This window comes from Aethalodelphis obliquidens, unplaced genomic scaffold, assembly GCF_003676395.1.
Source record: "Aethalodelphis obliquidens isolate GAN/ISIS:26980383/991018 unplaced genomic scaffold, ASM367639v1 scaffold18, whole genome shotgun sequence".
Taxonomy (NCBI): domain Eukaryota; kingdom Metazoa; phylum Chordata; class Mammalia; order Artiodactyla; family Delphinidae; genus Aethalodelphis; species Aethalodelphis obliquidens.
Window position 1 is genome coordinate 1222226 of NW_020837962.1, and position 11984 is coordinate 1234209.

Sequence of the window (11984 nt, forward strand, 5' to 3'; positions counted from 1 at the left end):
TGATGAGAGAGCTGGGATTGAGATATTAACGATGATGACAGTCGTCATCACTTACGTAATGCATGCCACGTTCTAGACACCTAACGTATATCAACTTGTGGAGGATAGATACTGTCACCCCACTATGTAGTTGAGGGAACGGAAGCACAGAGAGGCTGAGAAACTTGTCCAAGGTCATAGCTAGTAAGTGGCAGATAAGTAATTTACCCACAGTCCCACAGGTGGTAAGGGGAAGAGCCAGGTTTTGAACCCAGATGTGGTTATTCCAGACCCTACGCTCCTGACCAACTCTTAACGGTGCTATGCACTCTCATTTACCTTTGCTCTTCCTCCCAATATCAATACTGTGCCTTGCACACATTTGCACTCGGTAGTTTGGTTTTGTTTTTTTTCTGTTTTTGTTTTTTAACATTTTCTTGGCCACGCCATGTGGTATGTGGAATCTTAGTTCCCGACCATGGATTGAACCCACACCCCTTGCATTGGAAGCACAGAGTCTTAACCACTGGACCACCAGGGAAGCCCCTGGTTTTTTGTTTTTGTTTTTGAGGTATAATTGACATATAACATTATATTCATTTCAGGAGTACATCATAATGATTTGATATTTGTATGCATTGTTAAAATATCACCGCAATACGTCTAGTTAACATCCATCACCACACATAGTTAACAAAAAATTTTCTTTTCTTGTGATAAAGACCTTTAAGATTTATTCTCTTAGCAACTTTCAAACATGCAATACAGTATTAAAGTTACTACAGGGGCTTCCCTGGTGGCGCAGTGGTTAAGAGTCCACCTGCTGATGCAGGGGACACGGGTTTGTGCCCCGGTCCGGGAGGATGCCACATGCCGTGGAGCGGCTGGGCCTGTGGGCCATGGCCGCTGGGCCTGCGCGTCCGGAGCCTGTGCTCCGCAATGGGAGAGGCCACAGCGGTGAGAGGCCCGCGTACTGCCAAAAAAAAAAAAAAAAAAAAAAGTTACTACAGTATTGGGAATTCCCTGGTATTCCAGTGGTTAGGACTTTGTGCTTCTACTGCTGGGCCCTGGTTTCAGTCCCCAGTCGGGGAACTAAGATTCTGCAAGCAGCAAGTTGTGGCCAAAAAAAAAAAGTTACTACAGTATTATTGACTATATTCCCCATGACTCATTTTTAATAACTGCTGTTTGTACCTTTTGATCCCTTTCACCCACCCACCGCCAGCCCCCGCCTCTAGCAACCACCAGTCTTCTCTGTAGCTATGAGCTTTGTTTTGTTTTGTTTTAGATTTCACATGTAAGTGAGATCATATAGTATTTGTCTTTGTCTGAATTATTTCACTTAGCATAATGCCCTTAAGGTCTACCCATGTTGTTGCAAATGACAAGATTTCATTCTTTTTTATGGCTGATTATTTTCCATTGTGTGTGTGTTTGTGTGTGTGTGTGTGTGTGTGTGTGTGTGTGTGTGTGTGTGTGTGTATCCCATCTCCTTTATCCATTCATCCTTTGATGGACACTTAAGTTGTTTCCGTATCTTGGTGATCATAAATAATGCTGCAGTGAACATATCTTGTTGAATTAGCATTTTCATGTTCTTCAGTTCAGATAACCCACGTGGACTTGCTGGATCATATGGTTGTTCTATTTTTAATTTTTTGCAGAAGCTCCATATGTTTTCCACAGTGGCTGCACCAATTTACATTGCAACCAACAGTTCACAAGCATTCCTTTTTCTCCACATTCTTGTGAACACTTGTCATTTTTTGTCTTTTTGATGACAGCCATTCTAACAGGTGTGAGGTGATATCTCATTGTACTTTTGATTTGCATTTCCCTGATGATTAGCGAAGTTGAGCATCTTTACGTGTGCCTGTTGTCCATCTCTATGTCTGGAAAAATGTCTATTCAGATCTTCTGACCATTTTTTAATTGGATTGTTTGGTTTTTTGCTGTTGAATTGTATGAGTTATTTGTATATTTTGGATATTAACCCCTTATCAAATAAATGATTTGCAAATATTTTCTCCCATTTCATAGGTTCCCTTTTCATTTTGTTGATTATTTCCTTTGCTGTGCAGAAGCTTTTTAGTCTGACATAGTCTGCTTGTTTAATTTTGCTTTTGTTGCCTTGCACTCAGTAGTTTTTGAATCAATGAATGACCTATATTGCTAATATGACAAATTCACATATGTCTCATTAGAAAAAGCTTTTCTGGAACCACTAAATGTAACTTTTAACTGAAATATTGGGGAATATTTGCAGATGTTTAAATGCAAAAATTGGCAGCTGAAATTAGAAATCATCAGGTTGCAGATGGCTTTATCTGCCTGAGATCCTTGTTTGCAGACCTGCAAAGACCCTCATAAAAACCGCTTCTGGGCTTCCCTTGTGGCGCAGTTGTTGAGAGTCCGCCTGCTGATGCAGGGGACATGGGTTCATGCCCTGGTCCGGGAAGATCCCACATGCCGCAGAGCGGCTAGGCCCATGAGCCATGGCCGCTGAGCCTGCGCATCCGGAGCCTGTGCTCCGCAACAGGAGAGGCCACAACAGTGAGAGGCCTGCGTACCGCAAAAAAAAAACCCCACAAAAAACGCTTCTTAATATGAAATTACATAAGCTGTTTTTCTGTCATTTGCAGAGTCAGCGATTGCAAGAAAGTTTGAAGAAAGTGAACCACGTCAAAATCTTGGTATAGTATATAATTTGATCTGTTTTTTGAAGTAAATAACTCTTAATTTATTTAAGAGTTAGAATGATTTTCTCCAGATTTGATGCATGTCCATGGAATTGTGGCAGCTCCAGTAAAACCACAGCATGTGAGGGGAAACTCTAATATTGTCACTCTTACACCTGAAAATCCCAGAGTGCCTCTGGGGGGCAGTTAACATGGTTTCGTGTTTACGTCTCTGCTGGCTTTTAAGATTTTCCTGGTCCTTAGTGTACTGCCACTTTCACCATGGTATATCTAAGTAAGGATTTTTTTTTTTTAATCTTGCTTGGGACTTGTGCTAATTGAACCTGAGGATTCTTTTATTTAATCCTGTAAAATTCATTTTTTCAGCTATGACCTCTTTCCCTTTCTCTTCTGGAACACCAGTGAGCTGCATATTGAACCTTGTCATCCCACCTTCCATCAGTCTCTTGGATGCCTCCATCTCTTTGCTGCTTTCTGGTGTAGCCCTTCAGATCCTTCTTGGAGTTCAGTAATTTGCTCTGGAGCTGCATCTAATCTGCCGTTTAACCTATTCACTGCGTTTTAACTTTCAGTGACCTCTTTTTCATTTCAGGATATTCTCTTTAGTTCTTTTTCAAGTTATTCTGTTTCTTAAGCATCTTTTAAAAAAAAAAAAGATTTCTGGTCCTTCGTTTCTGTTTAAACGCAGTGATCGACGTCTGTTCTGATGGTTGTTTCAGTGTCTCGGTCCTTGGGGCCACAAATTGTCCTCTCAGCTGTGTCTGCTGACTCTTGCTCCCTGTGTGTGTTGTAATTTTTCTGTTATGAGCTAGATTTTTTTTTCTTTGACTGGCCTAGGTCCATGTATTTATGTTGGTTTCACAGCTTTAGGAGTCTTACACTACAGAGGACATCCCAGCCAGGTGCAGAGCACGCCTGACATTTTGATTTCTCGTGAGAGAATTTTTTCTCTCTCTACAGAGCATCAGGCAGAGTTAAGCTTTCTTACTGATCAGTGGGTGGAGTTTTTCTCTCTTTTCATGAAGAGTGTTTTTCAAGGGTCCTGGCTTTATGTAAACTCAGCACTATCCCTCACATGGGTTTCAAACCCATGACCTTAGACATTAAAGCGAAGTTCCAGGCCCCATCCGTGCTCCCCTCCCCCCAGCCCCTGCAGCTCAGCTTATACTATTCTTTCTGTTTTCTCTTCTTTCTGGATTCACCTTTTTTTGTGAGCCTAGCAATGGTTTGAACTTCTTTTGGTTATTGGTGACATTTAATCAAGCATTTCAGGTATTTAGAATTGATGACTTAAGTATTAGCTTGGTCTACCATGTTGCTGGAACCAGAATTCTATGTATATAACCCTGTACAGGATTTCTTGTGCAGGCTGACATTTGAGACCACTGAGCTCAAAGAAATAAGAAACAAAAGACTATAAAGTCTTGGTACTCAAGTCATTCTGCCTTATCCTGAGAATAGGGGAATGGGTGTAGAATTTTGTCACTTTGTTCCTCTTTACTTATTGGGCTTACTCCGTTCTATATAAATATTAAACCCCTCTAACTTTAAAGGTATTAATAGATTTATTTGTTTATGTGAAAGTTAAAGGAGATAGTACCTATGAAAGCACAGGAATTGGCTCAATAAATAATTGGCAGATTTGAATGTACCTCTTGCTTGATCTGAATCACATCTACTGTCCCTTTGAAAAGCTTAGTAGAGAAGATCTTGCACCAGCTACTTCCTGTCTCTCCGGTTAGCACATCCTGTTGTGGGCCTACGAGTGAGCCATCACTGGCAGAGCCTTGGGAAATGGTTTCAAGACGAGAATTGTAGTACTGGAATTGTTAAATGCTTAGAGATCCTCTCTCCCTTCTCCCGCCTCCCCCCACTTCAAATACCGCAGTCTGTCAAGGGCATTGCCGCTCCCTTTGTGTGCTGACCCCACGGGAAAGCTGACGGCTCACTGTACATTCGTTCAGTGGAGAACATGGACCTAGTGCTGTGCAATCTTAATGCAGTGGACGTCTTCAGCTGTTATGAAATCTGTTAGTGAAGATAGTTGTCTGATGCCTGTCTCGAGTATAAGTACCGCTTCAATGATTTAGAAAAATGTAGCTTCAGTTCTAGACTGTGGTTATCCACATTGCCAGCAGGACTTGCATCCTGCCCAGAGAGTTTTACAGGGTGAGTAGAAAAAGCTCCCGTCAGTCCTGCTTGAGGTGGCGTCACTTCTGGATTCTTGAAAGCTCGGACGCTCGACAGTGATTCTAGTGCCACTTTTTCCTTGCCTTTTTTTATCTTTCACGTTAGACCCATGTTTATCCATAATTATTAAAATTTCCTCCCACTTTTCATTTTCAAGGTATCAGTGTCAGATGTTATAATTCAGCCATGTATTCTCGGGACTGGCTTATAATTATGTCTTAAGAATTTTACTAAACCATTGATTTTTGTTTCTCTAGCAAATGAAATTAACCTTTGAACTTTTTTTTTTTTTTTTTTTTTTTTTTTTGCGGTACGTGGGCCTCTCACTGTTGTGGCCTCTCCCGTTGCGGAGCACAGGCTCCGGACGCGCAGGCTCAGCGGCCATGGCTCACGGGCCCAGCCGCTCTGCGGCATGTGGCATCTTCCCGGACCGGGGCACGAACCCGTGTCCCCTGCCTCGGCAGGCGGACTCTCAACCACTGCGCCACCAGGGAAGCCCCCTTCCTTTGAACTTTTTTATGTGGTTTTTTGTTGTTGGTGGTGGGGTGTGTGTGTGTGTGTGTGTGTGAGTGTGTTTTTCGGCTTGCAGGAAGTTAGTTCCCCGACCAGGGGTTGAACCCAGGCCCAGGCAGTGGAAGCACCGAGTCCTAACCACTGGACCACTAGGGATTCCCTTTATGTGTTTAAGTGCCAATGTCTGTAGCCTATTTTCCAAGCTCACTGATTGACTTTGTAGGTGTTTGAAATTTACTGTTACTTGGTAATAATCAGATTCCATCTTTTAGGTGGAGGATGAGCTCAGTTCGCCAGTGGTGGTATTCAGATTTTTCCAGGAGTTACCAGGCTCAGGTAGGTGATTTTAAAAAGGGGGTTATTTTTCTCTCTGTGTTTAAGGGCTTTGAATTTTAAACCACTTCAAGTTAACTAAATAATCCAAAATATTTTGATTGCTAGAATCTTATCATCATTTCAAAAAAAAACTGAATAATGTTCACAAGAACTCCAGACCTATTTGCCTTAGCATTTTCCTGACAGTTTCCTATGATTAAACCAGTGTTTTCCAAACACCAGTCCCTGGACTAGTGCTGGAATGAATGAGAGAGAGTCCCTTGAAAATAGAGCTGGGGGCCCTCCTTCCTGAGCATTTTGACTCAGTAAGCTGGATCTAGGAATCTCTATCTTTAAAGAATGTCCCAAGTGCCCCCTACCCAGTCCAGGGCTCTGTTATCTTTCACCTGACAGCCACGGTCCCCTCTCACCTGACCTCTCACTTCCATACATTCCACACGCTCCATTCCGGGCCGCTCTCCACATCCTGCCACCTCCCTGCCCAGAAGCCTGCGTACCTTCCGTTCCAGATGGAAGGCCTGCGGGTCCTAGCCCTCGCCTTCCCCTCCGACTTCCTCTTCCTGCTCACTGTTCTTCAGTCAGACTGGTCTTCTCTGAGTCTCTAGAACACTCCACCGTCTCCTAGAGCAGGACCTCTGCACTGCTGTCCCCCTCGCTCTCGCTCTTCTGGCTCCTTCTCACCATTCAGGTCCCTGCAGCGTCCACCTCCTCATGGAGGTCCTCCCTGCCTGTCCTGTCCAAGGTGACTCCCTCACATTATATCAGAGCTCCCGCCTTCTTTCAAGGCCCTAACAACAGTGTATGGTGATTTCATTTCATTTCCTTATGCTACTTCTTCAATAGAAGGTAAGCACCACCCTGACAAAAACCTTGTCTGCCTCATATCATAACCCCGTGCCCAGCACAGTGCCTGGCACAAGCAGGCACCTCAACCGTTTAACAAAAGGAAGCCAGTTGTGTTTTGAGGCCTGGTGTGCTGCTGGGTCTCTGACTTCCCTGCACGGTGCTCAGTGCTGGTAGACTGGTTGGTAACTTATAATTTTATGCTTTGATTTTCCCTCAAAATTCCTTGAAAGAAAAACTTTTTAAATGAAATTAAGAATTCTATTTGTGAGAATATATTCAAATGTATTTTTCATGAGAAAAAAAGTGAAAGCTTTAAACCCTCTGTAACATTTATATTTTTTAAAAATTTTAATTGTGGTTAAAAAAACATAAATTTACCACCTTAACCATTTTAAAGTGTACAGTTCAATAGTGTTAAATATATTCACATCATTGGACAACAGCTCTCCAGAATTTTTTCGTCTTGCAAAACTGAAACTTCATACCCATTAAACACTAACTCCCATTCCCCCTTCCCCCCAGCCCCTGGCACCCACCATTCTACTCTCTGTCTCTCTGAATTAGACAGCTTTACTTCATGTAAGTGGAATCATACAGTGCTTGTCTTTTTGTGGCTGGCTTATTTCATTTAGCATAACACCTTCAGGGTACATTATGTTGAGCATGTGACAGACTTTCCTTACTTCTTACGGCTGTATGTACTCCGTTGTATGTATGTGCCATTTTGTTCATTCATGGTGAGACACACATTTGATTTCCGGTTGAGACATTTCTCTCAGGTTAACGTTGGGAGCTAAGTGAAACGGGGTTGGAGGGGTGTTGTGTAGTTAGCTGTGTTTCTGGGAGGCGAATCCCCTCTCTGTGTTGTGTGTCAGATCCAGGACTTAATGCCATCCCAGCGCCCAACATGGCCCCGTCAGCAGTCAGCCAGGAGAGGCACTCCTGCGACTCACTGAACCGCTGGGTAAGATCAGCTGTCACGTGCCCTTTATTCTGCGTCCTGGATGGTTGGGATAATACATGGTCCTGTCGGGGAAATCAGAAACCCACAGGGGGAGCCTCTTGTGAAGGCGCGGGGCTTCGTCCTGGGCTTCTTAAGCAGACCACAGCCCCACGTGCTGCACGACTTCCAGCAGGTCCTGTCAACATTGTTCCCGCCGGTTCCTCACGGGACTGTTTCCCTGCTGCTGTGTAAGGCTGAACAACAACATGCAAGACGTGGCCTGCGGTGCAGCCACTTTGGAGCTCTGGTGATACCAGAAGCACATGAGCCAGACCCTTGCACGCCTCTGGCAGTCTGGCGACATGGATCAAGAGCATTATGCTTTGGCTTCTTTTTGACACTGAAATCATACCTCCTGGATTTGAGTATAAAGAATATTCTAAACGATGTAAAGATGTTCACTAGAGCAGTACCAATCCTAGCAAAACACTGGAGAAGCCCTCAGTGGTTAGGACTCCGCGCTTCCACTGCAGGGGGCGAGGGTTAGATCCGTGGTCGGGGAACTAAGGTCCTACAAGCTGCACGGCTCAGCCTAAAAAGACACAAAACAAAACAAAAAACATTGGACATGCCTAACCTAGGGGTTTTGGTGAATAAATTATGGTACATCCACACAGTGACATTCAGAACAGCCAGTATAAACCACATAGCTGCATGTTTATGGCAGAGGGGAAATGGTCATTGCAAATTATGTGAAAAAATGCAGATTACTACACAGCATGTAGAATGTCATGTTTTATGACAACAGAAGACACACATACATACACACACACACACACATACACACCCAGAAGATCCGGGGGTGGGGGATGGTTATACCACATGTCAACAGTGTGTGTCTCTCAGTGGTGTATTGTGGGTAAATTTTCTTTTTTTTACTTTACGTGTATTGCCTAGATCTTTCCATAGTGAACTTATATTTTTGAGTAAGAAAAAAGGTAAAATTTACGGTTTTTAAAAACAAGGTGGTGGGCTTCCCTGGTGGCGCAGTGGTTGAGAATCTGCCTGCCAATGCAGGGGACATGGGTTCGAGCCCTGGTCTGGGAAGATCCCACATGCCGCGGAGCAACTAGGCCCGTGAGCCACAACTACTGAGCCTGCGCCTCTGGAGCCTGTGCTCCGCAACAAGAGAGGCCGCGACAGTGAGAGGCCCGCACACTGCGATGATGAGTGGCCCCCGCTTGCCGCAACTAGAGAAAGCCCTCGCACAGAAACGAAGACCCAACACAGCCAAAAATTAATTAATTAATTAAAAAAAAGGAAAAAAAACAAGGTACCATAAGTATTCAAAGAAAATCAAAGGTGAAAGGAAACTAGCCTCCAGTAGCCTCATGGGTCTGGGCTGAGCGGACGAGGGCAGGTCCAGAGACACTGGATTCCCTCCTTGTGGGAGTGTGTTCATTCTGCCCCTTTCCCTGCAGCTGGGAGAACAGCTGAAGCAGCTGGTGCCCGCGAGTGGCCTCACGGTCATGGATCTGGAGGTGGAGGGCACGTGCGTGCGGTTCAGCCCCCTGACTACCGCGGCAGGTAACCAGTCTTCGTGGGTCGCCGTCGCTGTTCTGGGAGCACCAGTGCTGTGTCTGTCGAAGTCCAGGCCGTGATATTCTCTTCTCTCCCTGGAGAGGCTTTTCCTTTTCCTTTGGGCTGAGTTTAGGTAGATTAACCTTCCGGGGTAACTTCTCAGAAAGAGAGACCTCTGAAGTCAATTGAATTCCTGTGTTTTGATGCCCTGTGACCCTCTGTTCAGTGGTTCTCAGCCCAGACTGACTTTAGAATCCCTGTGGAGCTCTGAAAACTCCCAGCGCCTCGGCCCCACCTGCAGAGATTCTGGTTGACTGACTGGGTTTACTTGGAGTGGAGCCTGGGCACAATAGGCCAGTGAAGGTCAAGAACCACTGTTGTAGACATTTTAGAGAACTATAGAGCTGAAAGCACGTGGACTTTTGTGACAAAGTCCTGGGGATTCTTGTCCCCTCCTCGGCCATTTCATACCTGTAGGACCTGGAGCAAGTTTCTTATCTCCAGACCTGTTCCCCACCACCTCATAGTGGTGACGTGAAGATTAAACTGTGAGATCATGAATATGAAATAGCTTGGATGGTGGTTGGCGTATTTTATAGTAGGCACTTAAAAATAAGCTGAAAAGAGATGCCTTAAAAATCTGATTGTGCTTTTTTCTGAGACGATTTAAACATTTTCAGAAAATGTTTGATGGTGTTTCATGAGGTGTTTTCAACATTTTTGGAAAGATATTTTCTCAAAAACATCAAAGTGGTGAAGTGCAGGCAACTGTCCTGCACAGAAAAGCCATCGTGAAGATAGCCAGTGGCCTCCAGACCTTCCAGGAGTCTCTGCTCCTGCTATGCAGGGGGCCTAGCCCCAGAGGTTTAGCCTCTGAAACTGGAAAAGCTAGCTGTGGCTACCCCAGGCCACCTACGTTGAGGCTTAGATCATATAAGCATTGGAATCAGCAGAAGTGAGGGTGCAGTGATGTTGCCAAGACTCTTGCATCCCTGAACCCGGAGACCTCTCAGGCTCTGACCTTCAGAAGCCATCATCACCCTGCCCTTCTGCCCCCCACCCTTGCTCCCTGAAACCCCTCTCTTTCTCTCCATGTGAACATAGAGCGAGAACTGTGTGGACGCCTCCTTGTTTCTAACCTGTGCTATGATGTTTATAACCTGACTTAAGCAGTCTTTCTGTGAGAAGAATCTGATTTCTATGGTAGGATTTCATTGTGTATTAAATCGGATAGGCTAATTCTTCGGTGTAAGGAAAAAATGTGTCTACACCTGGGCAGCCAGCTATATGATTTTTTAACACGATTCTTCCATATCTGGGTTTAGTGGGTTTTTTTCTTTTTTTAAACTCCTCAGCTCAGCTAATGTGCTATACCTAGAGCTGCTGACTTTCTGACAGTAGAAGTGGGAGCACTGCCCCCTCATTTTTAGCCATTCCTTAAGTGTTTGCCTAACATTCTGTGCACGTGTTCAGTTTTAGGAACTCGGGGAGAGGATGTGGATCAGCTCGTAGCCTGCATCCAGAGCCAGCTGCCAGTCCTGACCTGTACACTACAGCTGCGAGAGGAGTTCAAGCAGGAGGTGATGGGAACAGCAGGTCTCTTATACGTTGATGACCCAAACTGGCCTGGAATAGGGGTTGTCAGGTACGGTGTAAAGACCGTGGGTGGGTCATTTTGTGAACCAGCTTAGAAATCTAAGATGACTGCGTGGAGTGACAGTGTTCATGTCTGATGAAAGTTCATCTAGATGTGCTGGGCATTTACAAGAGCACAGCGGGCAGGCGGCCCAGCGCTCACTGAGTGAAATAGGAGTTGCTGTGTTCTTTCTGTGCCAGCTTGAAAGTTACTAGGAGAACTACGTTGGGTGCACCACTGACGTGCGTACAGAGAACTACAGCCCACTAAGGAGAAGCCAGTTCCCTGTTCCTCTGGTTCAGTGTGTGTCCCTCCTGTGGCCCCTTCGTCCCCTCTCTGGATCAGGGAAGCCTCCTGTTCCTCTTACAAGTGATGGGACTTCCCAGCCTTGCCCCTCCTTCTACATTTCATGCCCCTGGAGACTTGGGCTTCCCTTGGGACTTTCCGGAAAGGTTTGATCTTGAGACCCTCTGAGTGGCTCCTTTGCCCTTTGTCTCATTCCACATCCTTGGTAACTTCCAGTAGCTTCTATTCCACCTGTTATCCTGTGTCTGAAGAGACACTTGATCTTGTAGATTGCTGAAGTACTGTTATGTGATATCGTTTATAGGTATGAACACGCTAATGATGATAAGAGCAGTTTGAAATCGGATCCAGAAGGGGAAAAAATCCATGCTGGACTCCTGAAAAAGTTAAATGAACTGGAATCTGACCTTACATTTAAAATGGGTAATTACTGCTTCTAAAGTCAACTTTGAACTTTGAAAGCTGTTTTCTAACTGGTTTGAAGGGAAATGGTCTCTCTTAGCTATTTAGATCTTCCCAGGGTGATAGAGCCCTCCACCCCTTCTGCAGCCTCTCTGGGTCCCATCTCCTCATTAGATCCACGTCCTCACCCCCTCGGGGAGGCTCTCCTGTGCCTGGTCGCGCTGCTGTACAGGGAGTGGCCCGTGTCTGAGGACTTGGGAACCAAGTCAGTCTGTTGTTTCTGCCCGCAGGCCCTGAGTATAAAAGCATGAAGAGCTGTATTTACATTGGCATGGCAAGTGACGACATAGATGTTTCTGAACTAGTGGAGACCATTGCAGTCACAGCCCGAGAAATCGAGGAAAACTCCAGGGTCTGTAAGACTAATCAGTGTCTCATTCCTTTTCTGGGTTTTCCCTGGGCAATTAGCTGGAGTCACAAAGGAAGAAGCTACCCTTAGCAGTGTCTGTTCATTCGTTCTTTCCCCAAGTTTTTAAAGGCTTCCTGTGAGCCA

At 45.1% G+C, this 11984-nt stretch overlaps 1 protein-coding gene across 9 annotated transcripts in view; it reads left to right on the forward strand.

Annotated features, from left to right (window-relative positions):
* PDXDC1 (pyridoxal dependent decarboxylase domain containing 1) overlaps positions 1 to 11984 on the forward strand; it is a 48767-nt gene that overhangs the window by 30207 nt on the left and 6576 nt on the right. For 8 of the 9 annotated variants that reach the window (XR_003435068.1, XM_027117309.1, XM_027117311.1 and 5 more), the window contains 7 exons: positions 2622 to 2672; positions 5654 to 5717; positions 7439 to 7527; positions 8988 to 9093; positions 10561 to 10732; positions 11334 to 11452; positions 11722 to 11843. Coding sequence is in view for 8 of the 9 variants with exons in the window: in XM_027117309.1 (XP_026973110.1) it covers positions 2622 to 2672; positions 5654 to 5717; positions 7439 to 7527; positions 8988 to 9093; positions 10561 to 10732; positions 11334 to 11452; positions 11722 to 11843 (723 nt within the window). In the remaining variant the exon portion in view is untranslated. Of the gene's footprint in view, positions 1 to 2621; positions 2673 to 5653; positions 5718 to 7438; positions 7528 to 8987; positions 9094 to 10560; positions 10733 to 11333; positions 11453 to 11721; positions 11848 to 11984 lie in introns of all 9 variants that reach the window. The other variant, XM_027117316.1, reaches the window with a different exon arrangement.